The sequence below is a fragment of the Heliangelus exortis genome, chromosome 5, assembly GCF_036169615.1.
Source record: "Heliangelus exortis chromosome 5, bHelExo1.hap1, whole genome shotgun sequence".
Classification (NCBI taxonomy): Eukaryota; Metazoa; Chordata; class Aves; order Apodiformes; family Trochilidae; genus Heliangelus; species Heliangelus exortis.
The window spans coordinates 39,890,994-39,912,717 of NC_092426.1; the positions used below are offsets into that span (position 1 = coordinate 39,890,994).

Below are 21,724 nucleotides of genomic sequence, written 5' to 3' on the forward strand. Positions count from 1 at the left end.
TAATTTAGCTTTGGTATGTGTAAGAAAATTGTTTTGACAGCAACCCTTTCAATTCGTCTGCCTTGAAGGCACCGATGTGCAGCTGCATGGATGCTAAGTCCCTCTGTCCAGGGCACACTGATGAAGAGGTTCATGCTGAAATGTGGTTAAAAGAAGCATTATCTGTGGTTGGTGAATGTTTCCACCACACATAGTGCTGGAGTTCTCTCCTGCATAGGAGAGGGGTATTACTCTTCTGGAAAAGGTCCCTGGGAGAAGTGCTGGGTTTTGCTCTGTGGCTGGGACAGCAAGAAGTGAGAAGGATGGGGAGGAGGATGGGATGTGTATGTCCCACAGCTGAACGCTCACTCCTGGGAAACAACTTGAAGTCCTTTTAACAAAGAAAAGTAAGGATTTAAAAAGCAGGAAATGAAATTTGTAATTTAGGCTTACATTTTATCTGGAGCCATAACTGAAAAAATAATGCCCTAACAAGGGACTTTGGGGACGGAGAGAGCTGCAGCTGCAAGAAAAGTCCCATAGAGCAACAGGATCAAAAGGAATTTTGTACCCTTGGAAACGTTGCACTTAGGTAATGCCCTGGATTTAGCCTCCTTCTCATTGCGTAAAATTGACGTTTTTCAGCACCTGTTTTCCATTCCACCTGTTTTTCAGCCTGTTTTCCATTAACCCTTAATGAAGGATTGAGGCGAAACCGTAATCAAACAAAACCAAATGCAGCTGCTCCTGAAGCTGCTGTTTCACGCACGTTTCACCTTCCTGCCCCCACCGCATCACCACGTTATCAGCACTGATCTCAGCGCTCCGGGCAGCCCAGCCCAGCTCCGGGGGGCAGCTCTGGAGCCAGAGGCAGGAGCCGAGGTCCCTGGAGCCGCTGTTCCCTCGGCACGGGGCCGTTGGAGCGGCCGTTACCCTGCGCGCGGGCCATGAGGCGCCTCGTGCCGCGGAGCGGGAGCCGGGGCTGCGTTTCCGCTTCCCACCCCTTCACCGGGCGCGACCCCGAAACCCCCTTGAGACCGGGCCTGGAGGGCCCTGGGACAGCTGCGCCGATGTAGAACCGAGCTCGAACGGAGTCCCGCTGGCTCCTCGCTCCGTTTCCCTTCCGGGGGCGGTGCGGCGGCGGGCGTAGGCCCCCAGCCGGGCTGCAGGGGAAGCGCCCGCCCCTGCCACCCCCGGCGCGCTAAGATGGCGGCCGCGGCTCAGGCGCTGAGCGGCTCCGGGCTGCTCCTGGCCGCTGCCGCCCTCGCCCTCCTGGCCGTGGCCATCGGCACGGATTCCTGGTACGAGACGGACGCGCGGCGGCACCGTGAGCGCTGCCGCGGCTTCGGCCACAAGCGCAGCGACCCGCCCGGCTCCATGTCGGCGCCCAGCTCGCACCTGCCGCTCCGCGCCCGGCCCCCGCGGGCCCTGCTGCCCGGGCGGCCCCCGGCCCCCGCCCCGGCCGCTGCCGCCGCCGCTCTGGACTCGCACTGCGGCCGCCGCTTCAACTCCACCGTCTCGGGGCTCTGGAGGCGCTGCCACCGCGCGGGCTACGAACCGGACAGCGAGGAGCTCATCCGGAAAGGTGGGGCGGCCCCGGACCGGCGGGGAGGCGGCGGGGCCCCGCTGCTGTCCCTGGTGCTGAGCGCGGCTGCCGGGGCCCGGGGCTGCGGGCGGGGCTGCGGCCGCTGGTGCGACGGGAATGGGTCGGTGGGAGGGAGTGTATGTAGCCCCGCACGGCCTCCGTGGCACCGGGTGTCCCTGACCCCATCCCGAGGTCCTGTTCGCTTCCTCCGTGTTTGCTTAGAATGCGGCAGCAGTGGGTGGGACCGCGTCCTCAGAGAGCCCCTTCTGTGGCTTGCTGCAGGGCCTGGTACTCGGGCAAGGTCTAAATGGGCGTTCAGCTGACCCCGACAATTTCTTGGTATTGAGCACTGAGAAATGTGTAGTATTGCTTATAGCTCTGAGATGTTTGCAGCCGGGGGAAAGGGAGTTCTTGTTGCTGCAGTGGGTTGTCAGGCCTTCATGGTGGCAGATGTCACTTGGAGTTCCAGGGGTGGCATGAGAGAAAGATGTGAGTCTTCTGTTGTGGTGCATGGTACAAAGCCAAGTGGTTCACAAAGCATGAATAAAATTCCTGGATTGGATGGTACAAATAATGTACTGGGCTGACCCACTAACTCAGAATAAATGCCATCTAAAACAGTCTCTAGGATAAGAAATGCTGTATATGGTTAATGATAAATAAGAGGACTTAATGTTCCAGCAGGTGCTTATTAGCACAGAGAGAGTAGGAGTTGGGAGAAGTGTTTCCATTGATGCACAAGATGGGAATGCTGCCTTAAGAAAGTGGGAGCAGTTCTTCAGTGTGGATTCCAACTGTGCTGCCAGTCCTGCACAGCAGAGGATGGTCAGGCTGGCACTGTGAAGTGAAGCTTGTCTTTGTTCCTCCCAACGTGCAGCAGTGACTCTTTTTAGAAACTCTAGTGCTGTGTGATTAGCTTCTTCCTCTACTTAATCTCCTAGGTTCCATTTTGTGCATTTTCATTTTGATTTTCATGTTGATCCCATTCCACTAAAAGGCAGCTCATAAATTTCTTTCTATTAATCGTGCCTGTCATGTAAAATATTTATCTACTTTTTTTGTGCTTCACATCAAGCTAAATGCTTTCAGCTTCCTTTTGATTAGCAACGGTTGGGGGAAGGGATGGGAAGAATACTGGTTTGGCCCTCAGTATTTCTGTTTTGGTGGTATTTTCCCAGCACTGTAACTGAACTGTCAGACAGAAAAGCCAGAGTCTGAATTCTGCATGTACAAGGGTGTCACAGGGTGGTGAATGATCTTCCTCAGGGTATGATGTGTAAAACTGGAGGGACTCAGAATCTGAAAGGCTTTCCATCTACTTTCTTTTTTTTTCTTCAGCTGTTTTAATAAAAGATCTTACCTTTCTCTGCAAGCCTTGCTTCCCTCATAGGAAGGGACCTATTAGGTCTGCAGTTGCTACTGTAAAGATTTGCTATCTTACAGAGGGAAATTATTAATAATAGCTCTGGTAGACTCTGATCTTTAAATAGATAGGACTCTCTTATCCCTTCCCCTGCCCTGCTTTACTAGCAGCATTTCCATGTTCCTGCTGTCTCTCTCTTTTCTCTGCCAGCTGGGACTAAATAGCCTTTTCCAGCTGATGGTCAGGTGTGGCTGTTGCTTAGCTGTTCTCTCATGCACAGTACTAGATCTGGGGCTTCCTAGAGAAAAAAAAGGTTGATTTTTTTTTTTTCCAGTGTGAGCTGAACATCACTACTGTGCACTTCTGAAATTCCTATTTTCTCCTTGGTTTGCAGTAAGTTTTCAGCTGTCTTTTTGGTGATATGTGATCCCTTATAATGTTCCCAACATGCCTAAAACTAGGGATTTTTATAGGCTCTAGTGACAGAGTAGTAAATAGGGGTGTTTTGTTTTGTTTTTTTGAAAGTCTGATGGCAATTTTGCTAAGTTTATACTTCTCATTTTTAGTACCTCTGTAATAAGGTTCTTTCCTTTCTGGATCTCTCTTGTGTTTTGAATAAATTACTAAATTCACAAGTGTCCATACCTGTTTAGATAAATCCATGGGTTTCTTATCCTGTATTTATCTACTGCTATTAACACAAAGCAAGTCCTGTGAAAACTTTCATATTTGAGCATTTTAATGAATCATGTATATACATGCATACGTTTATATAGAATATCTATTTTTAAAAATATGTAAAATGTATTTGCTGTATATATTTAAAAGGGATCAAAAAAATGAGAGCAAAACTGAGAGGTGGGAAATGTTTAAATATAAGAAGGGAATATTATGTGTGTCTTTTCTTAAAATGCAAGATCACTGATTTGTAACTGTGAAAAACCAGTTTCATTTTACAAGTGCAATTAAGAAGGCAAAAGAAGAAAAATGTACAAACCAAATGGGGGAAATGGAGATGAGCAATTGGTAAAAGCAGCTGAAGAACTGAAGCACTTGGTGGGTAAACTGTGTGTAGGGTGGGACTTTGTGAGTGTAAGACCTTGACCACTATACATCATCTTTAAGAGCCTGTGCTATGTGGATTACAATCTGGATAGCTGATGCTGCAACAAAAAAACATTTTGCACAGAGAATTTCTAAGTAGTGAGGGCCTGAAGGGATTAATTATTTGCTGTTTAGTGGTCTTTCCTATGAATATGAAAAGAGTGTTGTTTACAAAGTGTTTACAATAGAGAGTGATTAATTAGGAAAGATCATTCTAATAGTCTGGTTTGGGTAGCTTGGTGGGTTCATTTGAAAAACATGCATTTTAACACCAGTAAATAGAAGGAATTTAAAAAGAGGTTAATTACTGTCCATAAACTGGGGACTTCATTGCTTTTCAAGTTTGCTCTGAAAACAGTCTAGGGGGGACTGGTAGGTCTCACACATACTGGGCAGAAATTACTTCTTAGTACCACGATGTAGCTGAGAGAGTGAGAAAAGCCACTGGATGCTTAAGCAGAGAAACACAACAGTTTGAGGCAGTAATGAGGGAAAACTTGTTTCCCTTGAGGGAAAACTGCTTACTCCTGGTGCCTGTAGATCCTGTCCTTTCCAACTGATGGTAAGAGTTCCAGGAATGACTGTGAGATCTGTAAGAATATCCATTATAATGGCATATTTAATAGCCTCTATCTGTCTGGTCATGGCCAAATATGGTGGTAACTATGTTCTTTGAGTAAATATCTGTAAGAGTCATGATGATGTTTTAAAGGCAGGTTGATGTACCAGATCTAGTGGGTGGTGATGTGGACAGGGTGCTCTCATAGCTGTGATGCTTTTCCACAACCCTGGGCAGAAATGGTACGAATAGGCCAAGGAGCTTCAGTGGCCACTTGGTTCCAGGGGCATGAGGGAGGGGAAAGCCAGACCTCATGTAATAGCTTAGTGACCTTGCTCATGGTCAGGAGGAGAGGGCTTCTGCCAGCTGTGTGAGAGGCAAACTGCTCTGGACTGGGCCTTGAAAATGAGAACTCTGTTTCCTCATAATGCTGAGGCAGAGGCAGTGCAGAGAAGGAAACCCACATCTGTGGAAGTCAAAGAGAGATGTGGACTGAACTGTGAGAATGCTGGCCTGTGCTGAGCCCAGGATTACATGTTGGCTGTGTCAGAGCAGGCCTGGAGCTGGGTTTCCAGCTGCCTGTGCCCTGCCTGGCTATCTGGAGGTGCAGAAAAGCTTTCTAACCAGTGTCCTCTGATCTGTCCCAGCCTTCTTGTTTGGTTGGGAGAAAGGACCTGTCCAGGGTGTCCCAAAGACTGTGGAGGGTACAGGAGGGGAACCCATCTGCAGTTGCAGTCCTGGCTGGGAAAAAAATCCCAGTGCATTGAGGACAAGGTGTGAGAAGCTATGATGGCTGTGGGAGGGTGCAGGCATGTAGCTAGGCTATGAAAGTGACACTGCTGGAGGAAGTTTGTTGCTTCTTCTGTTTATTTTTTAATTAAGAAGATTCTACATGTGGTGCAACTTTCACAGTATTGTTTTACTGCCCCTAGGAAACACTTGGATCAGGCTTAACCTTTTTTTTTGTACTTGTACTTCATGGTAAGTTAATGGCATGAACACCTGCCCCCTTCTGCCTTGTATTCTCAACTTGTGTGCCAAAAAAGACAACCATTCACTTACTTGTTGTTCACAAGGCAAAGTTTTTAATTTTGGCAGGCTTTTTCATGGTGCTTATCTGAGTGTTATAAAAAAAAAAGAAGTGGAGGGCAGGGTACTCTCTCTTACAGACTGGGATTCAAGGTATGTAAAGGGCTTAGGACAAAGTACTGGAGTACTTTACAGGTACCTTTGATTTCACGATACCTTTGAGACTGCAAACCTGATTTTTAGGTTTTTTTAATATATTTTTTTTCTTGAGTGCTTAAAGAACAAGGTGTGACGTCGCTCTGAATTCAGTACCCAGCCATACTGGAGCACATAGGGTCTCTGTAGATTAGGCTTAGAGATTCACTCAGAAAATGGGAAGCATGAACTGGTGACTGCATATGCAAAATCTGGCTACTGAGGTTTCCCTGAGTGCATATTGTAATTTTCTGAGAGAAACTGGGTGCATACTCAGCTGAGAAATCCCCTCACTGCTTATTTGAACCCATAACTCTCGCTGTGCTGTTTCAGCTAGCAGACCCACAGAAACCCTCCCTTGTTTTGCCTGTGGTGGTTCAGACCAGAACAGGTTCAGCCTGTGCTCTCAGAGAAACAGGATTCTTATTGGGAAAACAGCTTGTGATGGTATAATCAGAAGGCTTTGGAGGTCAGAAAATAAACCCTAAAATTTGTTAACTCTTGAGCTCTTCGTTGTGCAGACTTGCTGTTTTACTGTAGTTTTATGTGCTACCTACATAAAATTAGCACTTTGAATTCTGGGGAGGAAAGGATTAGGAGTAGTTTTTAAGCCAGAGGCAGGATGATTTGGTATTTGAAAACTTCTAAATAATGAGATTTGTATAAGAAGGTATAAAGGTTTTACTTTTAGTCTACATGTGAACTCTTGTAATAATATAGAGCAAACATCTTCTCAGTGACATTTGAGCTGAATCCATGGCTTTGATCATAAGGGATGTACATCTCTAGTATTTGACTTTTCTTTAATGAGCTATAAAAGTAGTAATCCTTGCTCTTACATAAACTAGTGCTATATGCATAGTACTTTTATGATCAGAAGATCTAAGAGCATAAATCTTACTTTTAATGAATCTAGTGAATCGTAATTAAAAAATCTGATGTCATTATTTTGTACCACATTTTTCAACAACACGTAAATTGCATCAGTATTGAAACAGAATTCAGTTAATTGTTACAGGTGAAATTTAATATAGGTAAAATTTAGATACTGTGATGTGTGGTACATGGTGTAAGTTGTTAATGCAAATGGCACCCTCTGTTCCTGGGTTGTCTGGCTGATCTAGTTGCTCAGGCAGCAACACAGATTTGTTCTGAAATAGCCACAACAAGAGTGCACTGCTGTGCAGGGTGAGGGCTTTGCTTTAAGTTATAATAGAAATAAGTGTACTTGGGTGCCACTGTTTATTGAAAGTAAAGAGACAACAAATACAGGAGTAAATTCAAACTTTTCTCCCATGCAGCTCACTTCTCAGCGTTCAGTCAAAATTTTTGAAGTGATTCATCTCTGTCTTCTTTACAGACAGGTAAAAGAGATGGTACCAGTTCATCTAGGAAACTTATGAAACTGTTTACCAGTGGCTTACCTGGAGCTTGCCTGGGTCAGCACCTTCTTCCCTCATTGCTGGTGTTTCTTCATATCAGGGTTCCGCCCCTCCTGGTCAAGCCTTCAAACCCTTGGAAGCAAACAGCTCTTTTTAGGTTATGTTTGCTCTATTACCAGACTGAGGCTTTTGTGTGAGGTGTGCTGGACCAACCAACGCAGCATCAAGTGCAAGGCACAGGGTTTCACACTGTTTGACACTGATGTCTGTTCCAGGAGTTATTCAGCGCTGCACTGCTGTGAAGTACCACTACACCTCCAGCTCTCTGCCTCGCAACCTGCCCGTCAACATCACCAACACCATCCGGCAGGACGAGTGGCACGCGCTCCGTAAGTAACCCCCAGCAGTGCCCCGGGCTGTTGGGATTGCTTGGTGCCCTCATGCAATGCCAGGAGTGGGCTCTGGATCAGCCTGGCACCACTGGGATTGAAGCATAAATACAGATTTGTTAGTGAGGAAGGGCAAGCAGCTGGCAGTGTAACTGGAGGTGCTTAAGAGATGAACTCAGGAATGCAGAGGTATGTGTAGTGTGTTGCAAGGTGTAATCATATTCTGGATCTGGAGACGGACTTACTGCAAAGCTGCTGCATCACCATACAGGCTGTATAGAGCTTATTGCCTTTCTCTGCACACACACCAGTGACCTGGTGCAGTTCCATGACAATCATTCTGCAAGGGAACATCTCTGTTTGTCTTTGCAACCTCCTGTTACCAGCTCCTGGCCCACAAGCTGCCTTGTGCCCAAGTCCTTCCCACACAGATGGCTGACCTGTAGCCTGTCACTGAGAATGATTTAATCAGTCTGTTCTGCTATTGTTTCTCTCTATATTTGTTGTCTGGTTTTGTTGCCTCACATAATTCTGCCTAGCCCCTGTTATATGAGCCTCACTGATGAGGATACCCAGTTAGGGACTGAACTAATAGACAAGAACAGCACTTGTATTATGGATAACAAAGTGCTGTTCATATCACTGGTGTCCAAGATACTTTTTTTTTTGACCTTCTACTGGAGTTGCTCCCATCATAGTGCATTGATTTGCTGTCTGCTTCTGTCCTCCCACTGTCCTCTCTTCAGTTCACACTATCAGCCTTTCATGTGCTTCCAATCCAAATTATTCTAGGATTCTGTGTGCTATGCCTTTAGTTCTCTTCTGTGTCCTTTCTCCTTTTATTTCTATTTTTAGCAGACACTCAAGCAGCAAACTTCATCTCAAAGAAGCACACCGCACACACACAAAAAAGCCCTCACCGCATCAACATTTGCCAGTTGTTGCTAAATTCATCCTGCACCCCTCCATCCCATGCTGTGGAGCATTTTGCCCGTGTTTTATTGGTCAGGACAGGCTCTTGTTGTGCACTGTCCAGCAGAAGGGAGTCCAATCTGTTGGATTCCCTTTGTTTCTGTGTAATGGGCACTGTTTACCTCAAAGCAGCTACATGAGGAAGAGTCCATGGGTGAAGTACAAACTTAAGACCCAACAAATCTCAGTCTGCTTGAAGTCTCCCCTGGCTGTCCTGTCTGCGTGCTGCCACCTTCATGTCTTCTTCCTTGCTTTTCTCCTCTCTTTCCTCAGATCTGCGGAGGATGACAGCAGGCTTCATTGGCATGGCAGTCTCCATCATCCTGTTTGGGTGGATCATTGGTGTGCTGGGCTGCTGCAAACAGCAGGAGCTCATGCAGTACGTGGCTGGGCTGCTCTTCCTCATGGGTGGTGAGAGCCTTTTGCTTTTACTCATGGTCACCACCCCCAGCTGGCTGGGCTGGTGCTCCTGACAGTAACATCAGCCCGCAGCAAACACACCAAGCTGTTCCTTAGTGCAGCACATCAGCAGTGTTACCACTTCCACCCTGGGGCAGGACCTGTGCTTGCAGGGGTATCTGCATATTTCTGCTGGATTTGGGCCTTTTGCTCTGGAAAGCTGGTGTGTAGCCACAGGACTGTGTACATGTTCCTGGAGCAGGTCCAAAGGAGGCAACTGGGCTGGTGAAGGGACTCGAGCACAGATCCTATGAGGAGAGGCTGAGGGAGCTGGGGGTGTTGAGGCTGGAGAAGAGGAGGCTCAGGGGAGACCTCATCACTCTCTACAACTCCCTGAAAGGAGGTTGGAGCCAGGGGGGGTTGGGCTCTTTTCCCAGGCAACTCTCAGCAAGACAAGAGGGCACAAGAGGTCTCAAGTTGTGCCAGGGGAGGTTTAGGTTGGACATTAGAAAGAATTTCTAAGGGTGATCAGACATTGGAATGGGCTGCCCAGGGAAGGGGTGGATTCTCCATCCCTGGAGATACTTAAAAAGAGACTGGATGTGGCACTCAGTGCCATGGGCTGGGAACCATGGGGGGAGTGGATCAAGGGTTGGACTTGATGATCTCTGAGGTCCCTTCCAACCCAGCCAATTCTAGGATTCTATGATAATGAGTGTGTGAAGCCTGCAGCTCCTGTCAGACAGCTCAGCTCAGTTTTCCCTAAGGAATCTTACAAACAAACAAACAAACCATCACTGTAAAGACCTTTCTGCTGCTCAGAGATGTTAACATCTTTGGGTAACAATGAAGTCCAAACCCAGCCAAGCACAGAGGTGAAGTCATGCCAGTGCCTGCCAGAGGTGTTATCTCTGTTCCTCCTAGCTGGGAACAGACTCAAAGGTTTTTAATCTGACCTTTGATTATTCAGATCAAACATAGGCAGTTGTTTCCTCTTTATTTGAAAGGGGCATAGCAGCAACAAATGCACCAAAAGGGCAAGCTTGAACTCAAAACTGCAAGAATAAACAGGCAGCCTTCAAGTATGAAAAAAATGAGGCTCTGCTTGAAAGCCAGAGCTGCTGTGCTAGAGGCCCGGTGCCAGTGTCTAATGGCTGCAAGCAAGGAAGGAGTTGCAATTAAACACCTCAATTAAACAAGTAGGTGTGACACTGGTTTGGAGGGGAGGTTGGGGAGGGCAAAATCTGCCCTTGCTAATAAACAAGCCTTCTCAAGGTGGCTTTTTGGGCAGCTGTATAGAAAAAACCACCCTGCTGACATGGTGTGATGCTAGGAAGGCTGAAAGTTAGGCTTGTGCTGGCCTTGATCCTCTTACATGCTACTTAACTGCAGGTTCCATTGGGAACATTTTAATTTCTTTCTCACTCAGCAGTGAGAGTGTAAAATACTCCAAAGGGAACAAGAAGAGTGGATCCTGTGTCAGCCCCTCCCGTGATGGGCTTGCTTTCAGCACTAAGAGCTGCCATTAGTATTTAGACACAGACCCAGAGCTGGAGAGAATAGAATGTTCACCTCATCCATGAGTCTACTCTACTGGTCTGTATTAGACATATTAGAGTGCCTTGTACTGTGATGCTTTGGCTGGTTGTTTGGTTTCCTTTCCACTCCTCTATAGAGGTGCTTAGTGACTGTGCAGCAGGTGACAAAAGTCTGTGCCCTTGCTGTGGGCCTGGGTGCACCCAGGCAGTGCACTTTGAAGCCCTGGGCTTCTGTTGGTTACCTGACACCACAGGGGGGCACTGCCCAGAACCTGATTACATTGGTCACTGGAAATTGGTAAAAGCCTCAGGAGAACTGAAGCCTGATAGCTCCACAACTGCACTCGAAATAGCAACAAAGAGAGCCAAGGCACTATAGATTATCATCTGGGAAGTGAGGTATCCTGTTGTCCTACATATTTTGCTGCTTTTTTTTTCTCAAGCCTTGTAAGAGTGACTGGGAGGACTAAAAAAAACAAAAAAAGAAAAAAACAGAGCAAAATTAACCTGAGCACTGACCTCTTTCTTCCCTCCTGCAGGCACATGCTGCATCATCTCACTCTGCACTTGTGTGGCTGGGATCAATTTTGAGCTGTCCCGCTACCCTCGCTACGTCTATGGGCTGCCAGAGGACATCAGTCATGGCTATGGCTGGTCCATGTTCTGTGCCTGGGGGGGCCTGGGCCTCACCCTGCTGGCTGGGTTCCTCTGCACATTGGCCCCATCACTCAACACTTCCCGGGCATCCGTACAAAAACCCAGACAGGAAAATGGGGCTGTGTGACCACAGCGGAAGCGAGGAGACTCTGGAAAGTGCGGTCTGGGCAGAGCTGTGTGGAGCAGCGTGTGGAGAGCTGTGCCAGAGCTGTGGGACTATCAGCCCGTGGGATGCAGACACAGACATTGCAGTTCACTCCAGGTTGGAATTAGTGCCGATCTGCTCATTGATGGTTTAAGGGGGACAGTTCCTTTGATTTGGTTTTCTTCTGTTTACAAGGGAGTAAGTCCAAGGCTGTGTCTTTTTTTTGTGCTGTTTGGTTTTTTTTGAACTGTACCTCCATGGTCCTGTTATTGTCCAGTTGTAAGGGATGTTTACGCACCAACTCTATTGCTGCAGGTCTGTGTAATTCAGACCCAAATTAGGGCAAGGAGCTACGTGAAGTTGGCTTGAACACTTTTGCAACAGGCATGTCTGGTGTTGGCTCAGGCCATCATTTCCCAAAAGGACCTTGATCTAAGCTGAGGTTTAGGCCAAAGAATTAGCCCATTCTTAGTATTAATTTAAATCAGAAATCTGTGCTATTCCATGCTGTAGTATCAGCTATTTACTTACTACTGAAGCTGGTTCCAAGAGGAGCCAGCTGTAACTGAGAAGCAAGGCTCTAAAAAAAACTAAACAAAACCAAACCACACCTCTTACTGGCTTTAGAAAGGAGGGGAAAGTTTTCCCCAGCTTAAGGTTACTTATTTGGATAACTAACATACCTTCTTTTAACGGGGAGAGGTATGCAGCTTGGAACTATTCCACTAGAGGTCAGTACATCTCTTAAGGTACCTCATAGTTGGAGCTGCAGGCATCAGCTTCACCCTCCAAGCAACTTGTGGGTTCAGCTCCTATGAAAGGAGGTAACTCTCCCCAAGTTCAAACAGCAGCACTGCTCCAATAGCAGATGTACAGCCCCCTCCAATATTTACATCCAAAGGAACCACAACGTGTTTTCCTCAGGAACGTGTGGCTTCTGCTGACTTCACCACTTGGCCCTTTCTGATGTCAGATGCCCCCTGAGCACAGAACATGAAGAACACACTCAACTGGAACAAGCTCCCTCTCCAAAACAAGCAGTAAGGACCTTGGAACCAGTGCAAGTACTAGGGCTAACTCAGGAACATCAGCCAAAGTACTTTGGGGTGCATTTTATTTTCATTCCTCTATTCTTTTTCCCTCATGTCCCTGCCCCTTTCTCTCCCAAGAGTCTAAAAACTGCACAGGTAAAGGTAAGATGGCCAGCATTTGGAGATGTTTACATTGTATTTAAAATACAATACAGTGGCATGTAAGATAATTAATGCTAAAGTCAGTGTATTTATGAAAAGTGTAATTTTTAAATGGAAGTTGTAATTCTCAACTGGCATTAAAAGTACTGAAAGACTTGCTCAGTGGATGAAACCTTGAATTCTTTCTAATTACCAGACTGACCACACACATACCAGCATTGGTGTCACTACTTCCAGAGGTTAAGTTTAAATGACAAAGTTAAAACACCATTCACGTGTGGATTGAGTTCACTTCTTGCAGAATGAGTGTTAGTTCAGAAGTTTCAAAGACTCTAACAAAGCTGTACAGTCTTACCTGGATGCATGGGAACAAACAGGGAATGCTGTCTGAGCTGTAGGTCACCAGTTTCAAAATACACTTCCTGCAATAGAACCTGTCAGTCCTCATCCAGCAGCAGCAGAGCAGGATTTAATTCAGTTCCAGCAGGAGACAGCTCCAAAAGCAGCACGATGGGCACTGTGAACAGGGGGCTCTCACCTTTTGTACATGTAGAACCACAGAGCAAGGGCAACAGTCCCAACACAGCATGGAGTTGGTTTTAGTAGGGGGGAAAAAAACCCCAAACACTTTATTTTTTCCAGACAAAAAGTTTGGAACAGTCCAGTCTGGTCCTGTCCTCTGCCAAGGCCACAACCTGGACTGGGCAGAGCTCAGGCATAGTACTGCAGGTTGGCTTTTTTCTTTGCTTGAACCTCCAGGATTCCTTCCATGTAGTCCTCATGGGTGAGCTCGGTCGCCCCGCGGCGGAGGGCAATCATCCCCTGCTCAACGAGACAGCATTTAGAGGGGCACAGGAGCACCACATCAGCTCAAAATAATTACCCCATGCTGGCAATCACACTTCTCTCCTGTCAGCACCAGCTGGCACTCACCGCTTCCACACACACAGCCTTGCACTGAGCTCCATTGAAATCATCTGTGCAGCGAGCCAGCTCCTCGTAGTTGACATCAGGACTGGTGTGTGCAGGAGGGGAAAAGAAAAACTCTGAGAACATGTACAGATACAGAAAGCACAGTGTGGAGCTGCCTGAAAACCCAGCCCTGAGTACTCAACACAAGAGAGCAGCTACCACTCCACACAGCCCTGAGGTGGGTGACAAACAGCCCTGAGGTGGGTGACAAACAGCCCCAGAGGGCCACGTCTGCCACGTCTGTTCCATACCTAACATTCATCTTGCGGGAATGGATCTGCATAATCCTGGCTCTGGCCTCCTCGTTGGGCATCGGGAACTCGATCTTGCGGTCCAGTCGTCCAGAGCGGAGCAGCGCTGGGTCCAAGATATCGACCCTGTTGGTTGCAGCAATCACCTGAAGAGAAACAGGGTCATCACTCTGAGGCACCTGCAGGACAGGCCTCTTCTCCCCCAGCTTCCCCCCATGGTTTCCATCCCCTGCACCTCAGCAGCACTCTGCAAGACACCAACCTTGACTTGCGTGTTGGGCTGGAAACCATCAAGTTGATTAAGGAGCTCCAGCATGGTCCTCTGCACCTCCCGGTCACCAGCCTTCTCACTATCAAACCTGAGGAGCAAACACAGGTAAAACTATCAGTGTCAACCTGCCCTTCTGGGGTCAGTCACATCAAAAGACAGAATGACTGCAGTTCCTTGGCCAAGGTCTTCCAGGTTCATCCTAGAAACTACAGAAAGTTGCACCTTCCCAAGAAGTGTGCCTGGAATAACTGTCAGCAACAGCTGAGTTGCACTGTATCCTTAGAGCTGAATGGAGCTTAATGTTGTCCAGGTAAATGAGGGTAAACACCTCCGTGTGCCTGATGTAAGCATCAGGAAACAGTTTGGAACAGCAGGAGCCCATCAGATGGATCCTGAGTCTCATGAACTTCACTTATGAACCCAAGGGTTGTGCCAACTGCTGTCCGTGACTGGCCTGACACTGTGTTTCCAAGCAGGCTGTGCTTTAAGCTTGGCTTCCCTCACACATGGGCAAAGGGGGCTGTAAAGCAGCAGCTCCCGAGAGATTTACAACATCTCCTCACCTTTTAGTGCCAATGGCATCCAGCTCATCAATGAAGATGATGGAAGGAGCTTTTTCCTTGGCCAGAGCAAAAGCATCACGGACCAGCTTAGCACCATCACCGATGAACATCTGCACCAGCTGTGGGCCTGCCAGCTTGAGGAATGTAGCCTGGGAAATGAGACAGAATCCCGGGCCTCATTTCTCAACAGGGTCAGTTCTGAGTACTACAAGGTGACATTAATTGAAACAAGCAACCAACCACCAGCCTTTGCAGCACCAGTTTGTATACACGACCCCACTCCCCGTAGAGGTGCTCTTACTTTTTTTCAGGTACCATTCTACAGCAGCTCACGCTTCCAAAGGTTCCTTTTACCTTGGTCTGGGCAGCACATGCTCGAGCTAAAAGGGTCTTCCCTGTTCCTGGAGGCCCATACATAAGGACTCCTTTGGGAGGCTGTATGCCCAGGTTTTCAAATTTCTCTTTATGATTCATTGGCAGGACGATGGCCTCCACCAGCTACAGCAAAAGAAAAATATTAATACACAAACTCATTCTACTCCACTGCTCTGAGCTGAAGTCCAAAGATTGTTGTCCTCAGTCCCACCAGAAAATAAACACAAAGCATCACCTCTTGGATTTGTTTATCCAGTCCCCCGATGTCACTGTACTGCTCTGTGGGTCTCTCATCCACCTCCATGGCTTTCACCCGGGAATCATACTCAGTAGGCAGAGTCTCCAGGATCAAATAAGAGTCTTTGTTCACCCCCTGTAAACACGAGTCCTTTGCTTTCAACATTCCCACTAATAAAAACACAATCAAAGCTGACTCTCTAGACCTGTAGGATGCAGGAATCACCAGCTTTGGAAATGGCTCCTCAAACCACCACAGCACAGTGGACAGTGCCACAACTAAACTGCCACATTTTTTTAAAAAGAGGGATCCTAAGGGATACAAAAGATTGGTTTTTAGAAGGTTTATTAGGTGATAGCTACATTACATCTTCAGTCTAACTGCATACATAAAAAAATCACCCCCACCTCCCCAAACAACTTTTCTATACTATAAATATGTATCTTTTAATATCTTTTAATTAAAATTTTAGTGCAGAAATGGTTTTGGAGAAGCCTGGAGAGCTTTGTCTCCTCTCTAAAGGACAAGACATGAGCAATTTTCTGGCCAGTACCACTCACCACTAGGTCTCCAGGCTTCAACTTCTCAGCATCCACCAACCCAATAACAGGCAGGAAATATGTCTGTAGGAAAGAGGCCAAAGTGAGCAAACCCGGCTCAGTGGTGAGAGGAGAAGCTCCTTTTCAGCACTCCTCACACCCAGGTAGGCCTTACCTGGCGTGTAGAGGTCTTGATCACAGCACACTTGCCCTTTCTCTGGGAATCCAAGTCAATGTTTGCTCCATCCTCCTCCTGGTCATTGGGGTCAACATCCAGCAGCTGAAAGCCAGAGGCAGAGGTTTCCTCACAATGTAACCAGGCTACCAGGAAGACCCCAGTAGGATCAACACTGCCCAATTACATGCAGTAGGAGAAATAAAACTTCTCATTATCCATCAGCAGTGGAATTCTGAAAGCATTAAAGCCCTCCTGTACAAATCAGCTTCTTCCTTTCCTCATGCAGCAGCACACACGAGCCACAGAAAGTCACTATCAAGTTCAGAACAAAGCAGTGCCTTAATGGCACCAGCTTCTCCTCCCATTACAGCACCTCACATAAAGCTTTAAATTAATTTCATTTCAAAACCAGCCTCCTTTTTCAAAAAAACAGTAGACTCCCAGCATTTTTTTGGTCTATCAGTCAATCTACTGAATTACAGAAAGAATGTGGTGTAGTGAAAGAGCCACCAGTTTGCTGTCACTGTGTCACAAGATGTAGAAAGCAGGTACCAAACTTCACACACCCAAGTCCACATGAAGTGAGGCTGCATCCCCCCCCCTCATGAACAGCAGCCACCACCTGCAGAACCACCCAGACAGGAAGGAAGCAAGTGATGTGTCACAAACACAACCAACAGAAAATCCTCCGGGAGCATCAGTAGTTTGAGAACAAAGCACAACTCAAATTACTGATGATCTCCCATCTCATCCTTGTTGTGCTCCTGTTGCTGCACACACCTCAATAACGTTGGAGACAAGGTATGGCAGGGTTTTATTCACTTTGATCTTCTCACTGTTCTCTTTGATCTTGTCTTTCATGGCCTGAAGCTCGTGGGTCACTCTCAGTACTTCACTCTTCATGATCTGGGAATCAGGGCACAGAAGCAAGAGATAGGAACAACACCAGAGGACTAAGGCAAGATCAAATTCATACATTATTCGAAGACCCAAGTCTGAGGGAATGGTGGGTATACAGGAAAATGTAATAATAAAATTAAAAAATTAAACAAATTTAAAAATCCAACAAAGTAGCCAAAATTGGTTAGTTCAGTATATGGTGGCCTCCAGCTAACCAACAGCAATAAGTAATATCTTCCCAGTTGATGTAAACACTTAGAAAAAATAAAGTATGTATCTCTCGAATCGGTATTCTTTCTACTCTTTTAAACATATATCAAACATATTCTCGATTAACAGATTTTTACCCCAAACTTAACTAGCTTCTGTTTTGTATCATGCCTGACAGGCACCTAAAGATAAGAATGCTGATCAGAAGGTCTCCTGGCACACTGTCAAGACAAAGATAATAAATTTAACAAGGACTGCAGGATTACAATAATCTACAGAGAAGTTCTTGGGATGGCAAATCTTTGCCAGTGTGTAACAGTGATTTATGAAAGGACGGGACCCTTTTTGCTGTATAAAAACTCAAAGAGAAAAGGAGAAGGCCCTGGCTCTCTCTGCCCCTGCCCCTTCTTCTCTCACCACTTCGGCTGCGGGACAGCAACAGCAGAGAAAAAAAAAACAGAAAACAGCAGCCAGGCAGGAAGGGCAGGTCCTACACACACACCCCCCCCAACAGAGAGCAGAGCCAAGGGAAGGTGATGAAACTTAATTGCTTCTTTTCCTTTTCCTTTTCCTTTTCCTTTTCCTTTCCTTTCCTTTCCTTTCCTTTCCTTCCCTTTCCTTTTCCTTTTTTCCTTTTCTTCCTTTTCCTTTCCTTTCCTTTCACTTTCCTTTCCTTTTTTTCCTTTTTTTTCCCTTTTCCTTTTATTTCCTTTTCCTTTTTTCCTTTCCTTTTTTCCTTTTCCTTTTCTTTTTTCCTTTCCTTTCATTTTCTTTTCCTTTTCTTTCATTTTCCTTTTCCTTTCCTTTTCCTTTTCTTTCATTTTCCTTTTCCTTTTCTTTTCCTTTTCTTTCATTTTCTTTTCCTTTTCTTTCATTTTCCTTTTCCTTTCCTTTCCTTTCTTTTCCTTTTCTTTTCTTTCCTTTCCTTTTCCTTTCTTTTTTCATTTTCCTTTTTCTTTTCCTTTTCCTTTCCTCTTTTTTCATTATCCTTTCTTTTCTTTTCCTTTTCCTTTCCCTTTCCTTTCCTTTTTTTCCTTTTCCTTTCCTTTGCTTTTCCTTCCCTTTTCCTTTTCCTTTCCATTTCCTTTCCATTTCCTTTCCTCTAACTCTCTCCCCAGAGTTATTAATTTATGCAAAATCTTTCCCCATGTAATCTTGTTATTGTCTCCTTTCCCTGAAATAAACCTTTGTAATTCACTTAAATCCCTACGCCTGTTATTTCTGTAAATTCCTGTGAGCAGTGACTGATTTTTCCTTGCAATCAGAACACAAAACAACAGCTGGGATGGTAACAGCAGTGCTGCTGCTCACCTCAGCCTGAGCAGAGCATCACAGGGCTGCCACATGCCCCAGATAAGGCACTCGTGTGGTTTGTATTTTGAGAGACAAGACAGCAAACCAGGCAGCTGCAGCTCTGCATGCACACACCTGCACACCCAGGTGAGGGCTGCTGGGTGTAAGGATGAATGGCACGCTAGAACACCGAGGCAATGACAGGCAACAGCACAGAAAAAAACAGCCAGAAAACCCCTAAACTGGAAGTGTCACAGCACAAAATCAAAATAAACTGAGAGCACAAACAGGGAACAACAGAATCAGGGCTTGTGACCACTGAGAGCAGACCAGCAGCAGCTTCCCAAAGAGCTAAGCTACCTGTGCACAGGTACAGGTGGAACACAGAAACACAGGTGCCATTTTTATACAGCTGCTACGTTTGACAAGACCACACAGACCAAGACCTATGTATGAGAAACAAATATATCAACCCTTTCTGTAATGGAAAAATACTTTTTGTTTCCCTTAAAAACCAAACACTGAACACTGGAGTCATATCCAGTGCTTGTATCCCACAGAAAGACAGGTCCCTGGGAAAACAATGGAGTTCGGGCTCCTGGGAAAACTCAGGTGGAGAAAAACCCTCAAAGGGTCTCTAGAACAACTTCCTGCTGCAAGCAGAGGAGCTGTGGAGTTTCCCAGGGCTTTACCTGACCGATTCTTGAAAACTTCCAAGGACAGACTACACAACAGTTCCACTGTCTGACTGCCCTCACAAGAACAGGGTTATCTTCATACCTCTGAGGCACCACTCTCTTTTTCCATTTATGACCAGTAATTTAGGGTTTGAAATAACCTTGGCCTAGGCTTCCAAAAGCTATAAAACCTTTCTGTAAGAAAAAAATAAAAAAAAAACCCCAAACACACATCAGTAACATGACAGAGAACTCCAATTCCTACATCTCTACATAAATTTTGATTTTTCTGATGTTTTTACTACTGACTGTGAGGGAAAACACCTCTAAGAAAATAAAGTCCTGCAGTTATCACATAAGGGTAAGGACATTTATCTGCAAGGAGGTGTTTTCCTCAGTGGTTCCTGGCTGACCCCACCCACACAACATTTTCCCCCCTTTCCTGTGACTCCCCTGCTGCAACTGTAGCACCAAATGGTCTGGGAAGAACTGGTTACACCTGAGCTGGTTCATCTGATTCTGTTTAATGGAAAGTTCACAGTTCTATTAAAAAAAAAAATCTCTATTTTACAAACTCTTGGTGCTTACGTGTAACACTGTGCTGTAACACATAATTAATTATCCACAGGACAGAACCACTGCAGAAGCCATCACAGAATCTGTTACACAAAACCACAAAAATTTGATTTAACACAGGCTGGGAAACATTCAAGAAAAACTGAGTGCAGGAGGGTGCCAATAAACATTTTTGACACCTCAGTTATGATGTGCTTACTGTAAAATAGAGAAGACTCCTTCCACTCCTTCCTCTATTCTGCAGTTTAAAAATAAGATGCACGTTTACCTCTGCTGCCTTTAAAGAATAAGAAAGTATGTTCACAAGTTGAAACCACTTGTAGAAGCTGAAGCAGCAGGATGGAGATGCCCTGCAGAATTTCTGAAATAATTTATCTCAATATTGCTAACACTGGGCTGGAGAGACTTTAAAAGGTTAAAAGTGTTCTTTTGTGTGAAAGAACAGTTTCTTGGGACAGGCTACCCACTTCTGTCCTATTTAATACATAAAACCAGACCTAGACAATGGGATGGAGAGCAGTCTCATCATGTTTGTAGATGACACCAAAATCTCTGTGGTCAAGGACAGGGCTGCCACTCAGAAGGACCCTGAGAAGGAGCAAGAGACACACAGACAGATGACAGGATTCAAGGGCACACCTGGGGATGAAACACACCTTGCAGTGACTCCCTCTGAGGAGCAGCTCTGCAGAAAGGGACCTGGGGGTCCCCATGGACAACACTGAATCAGCAACGTGCCAGGACAGGCAGGGTGGCAAACAGCAAACAGGAGAGCAGCCAGTAGGTGGAGGCAAGGGATTATTACTCCCTACTCAGCACTTGTTAGATCCTATCTACAGCTCCAGTTTTGGAACTCTCACACGACACAGACATTGATGAAGTGGACTGGGTTCAGCACTGGGACACCAAGCTGGGCAGGAGGCCCTCTGAAAACCATCTGAGGGAGCTGGGCTTGTTCAGCTGGAGAAGATAGAACCAAACCCTTCACAGCACAGCACAGTGGGCAGAGGAGACAACCAACAAATACATATGGATCTTATCAGTGTTAATAAATATCTCAAGGCTGGGTGTCAGGAGGATGGGTCCAGACTCTTCTCTGTGGTGTCCAGAGACAGAACAAGGGGTAAAGGACACAAACTGTCACACCCAAAATGCAAATTAAATATGAGAAAATAATTCTTCACTCTGAGGGTAACACAACATCAATTGCCCAGGGAGGTTGTGGAGTCTCCATCCCTGGAGACATTCAGGATCCCCCTGAATGGATTCCTCTCCAACCAGCTCCAGGGGGTTGGACTGGATGATCCTCAGAGGTCCCTTCCAACCCCTGACCATTCTGTGGTTCCGTGATTGCAACAAGAGACACCTATGTGGTAAATAAAGCAAATCTTTATCCTTCTGGTGACAGCCAAGCAGTGGCACAGAAGGCCAAGAGCTCCACTCGAGTCTCAAAGTCTCTTCCAACCACAATTACCTCACCCAGGCCGTGAAACTCACTTCTACAAGAGCTGCAAGGGCTTGTGCACCCTCGGCTAAAATATCGAAGGCTCTGCAGAACAACCATCCCCTCAGCTCCTTCCTTCTAACATTTCTTCTCTATTTTCAAGGCTTACTATTCCTCAGCCAACCCTTCTCGACCCAGTTAACTGCATCTTGTTTTTCCCTACCGCCACGGCAGTGCTAAACCCGAGCAGCACCGGGCTCCCGAGGGCGGCCCCACCGCACACAAACGACCCCGGCCCCAGAGCCCCCGGCCCTCAGCCGCTACCTTTATCTCACTGTCGAGGAGGCGCGTACGCTGCACGATCTCCTCCGTAGACATCTTCAACACCTCCTCGCCGACTCCATCCTGCGGGGGACACAACGGCCGCGTCACCCCCGGCCCGGCCCGGGCCTCTCCCCGGCCCCGCAGCCCCCGACCCCGGCCCTCACCTCAGACTCGTCCCACACCGACGCCATTTTGCACCCAGACCCCGCACCGCGCGGCAGGCACCGGCCGGCAGATTCGGCGCTGCTCGCCCCGCCAAACAGGAAGGGAGGGAGGCAGAGAGGCGGAAAGAAGGCAGCGATGTGGGAGAGAGGCAGTGGAGCGGGAGTCAGCGGGGTCCCGCACCCCCTTTTATTTCCTCAGCCCTCCCAGCCCCAGAGAGTGGCCCCGCGGGTTCTGCCGAATCTGCCGCTTCGGGCCGTGA

At 46.8% G+C, this 21,724-nt stretch overlaps 2 protein-coding genes across 3 annotated transcripts; one reads left to right on the plus strand and one right to left on the minus strand.

Moving 5' to 3' along the window:
* The first annotated feature begins 920 nt into the window (after positions 1 to 920).
* LOC139796614 (transmembrane protein 178B-like) lies at positions 921 to 12,648 on the plus strand. Of its 2 annotated transcripts, XM_071744938.1 has the most exons (4): positions 923 to 1,564; positions 7,472 to 7,585; positions 8,831 to 8,968; positions 11,034 to 12,648. In XM_071744938.1, the coding sequence occupies exons 1-4, from the start codon at positions 1,186 to 1,188 to the stop codon at positions 11,276 to 11,278; spliced, it is 876 nt and encodes a 291-aa protein (XP_071601039.1). In that variant the 5' UTR covers positions 923 to 1,185; the 3' UTR covers positions 11,279 to 12,648. The 2 variants fall into 2 exon arrangements, with proteins under 2 accessions (XP_071601040.1, XP_071601039.1); XM_071744939.1 differs by lacking the exon at positions 8,831 to 8,968 and having other exon boundaries at positions 921 to 1,564.
* A 434-nt stretch (positions 12,649 to 13,082) lies between these two features.
* PSMC3 (proteasome 26S subunit, ATPase 3) lies at positions 13,083 to 21,714 on the minus strand. Its single transcript, XM_071744934.1, has 12 exons — positions 21,465 to 21,714; positions 21,301 to 21,381; positions 16,657 to 16,782; positions 15,874 to 15,978; positions 15,720 to 15,782; positions 15,157 to 15,294; positions 14,901 to 15,044; positions 14,547 to 14,695; positions 13,975 to 14,071; positions 13,713 to 13,858; positions 13,423 to 13,504; positions 13,083 to 13,311 (listed from the first exon to the last, which is right to left on the minus strand). The coding sequence occupies exons 1-12, from the start codon at positions 21,489 to 21,491 to the stop codon at positions 13,201 to 13,203; spliced, it is 1,269 nt and encodes a 422-aa protein (XP_071601035.1). The 5' UTR covers positions 21,492 to 21,714; the 3' UTR covers positions 13,083 to 13,200.
* Positions 21,715 to 21,724: the final 10 nt, after the last annotated feature.

Excerpts from the sequence above, each read along its gene's own strand:
- LOC139796614 (XM_071744938.1), top strand. The coding sequence starts at position 1,186 with ATGGCGGCCGCGGCTCAGGCGCTGAGCGGCTCCGGGCTGCTCCTGGCC. Across the intron at positions 7,586-8,830 it reads GGACGAGTGGCACGCGCTCC|ATCTGCGGAGGATGACAGCA; the intron begins GTAAGTAACCCC and ends CTCTTTCCTCAG. Across the intron at positions 8,969-11,033 it reads GCTGCTCTTCCTCATGGGTG|GCACATGCTGCATCATCTCA; the intron begins GTGAGAGCCTTT and ends TCCCTCCTGCAG.
- PSMC3 (XM_071744934.1), bottom strand. The coding sequence starts at position 21,491 with ATGGCGTCGGTGTGGGACGAGTCTGAG. Across the intron at positions 15,783-15,873 it reads TCAAGACCTCTACACGCCAG|ACATATTTCCTGCCTGTTAT; the intron begins GTAAGGCCTACC and ends TCTTTCCTACAG. Across the intron at positions 14,072-14,546 it reads GATGCCATTGGCACTAAAAG|GTTTGATAGTGAGAAGGCTG; the intron begins GTGAGGAGATGT and ends TTTGCTCCTCAG.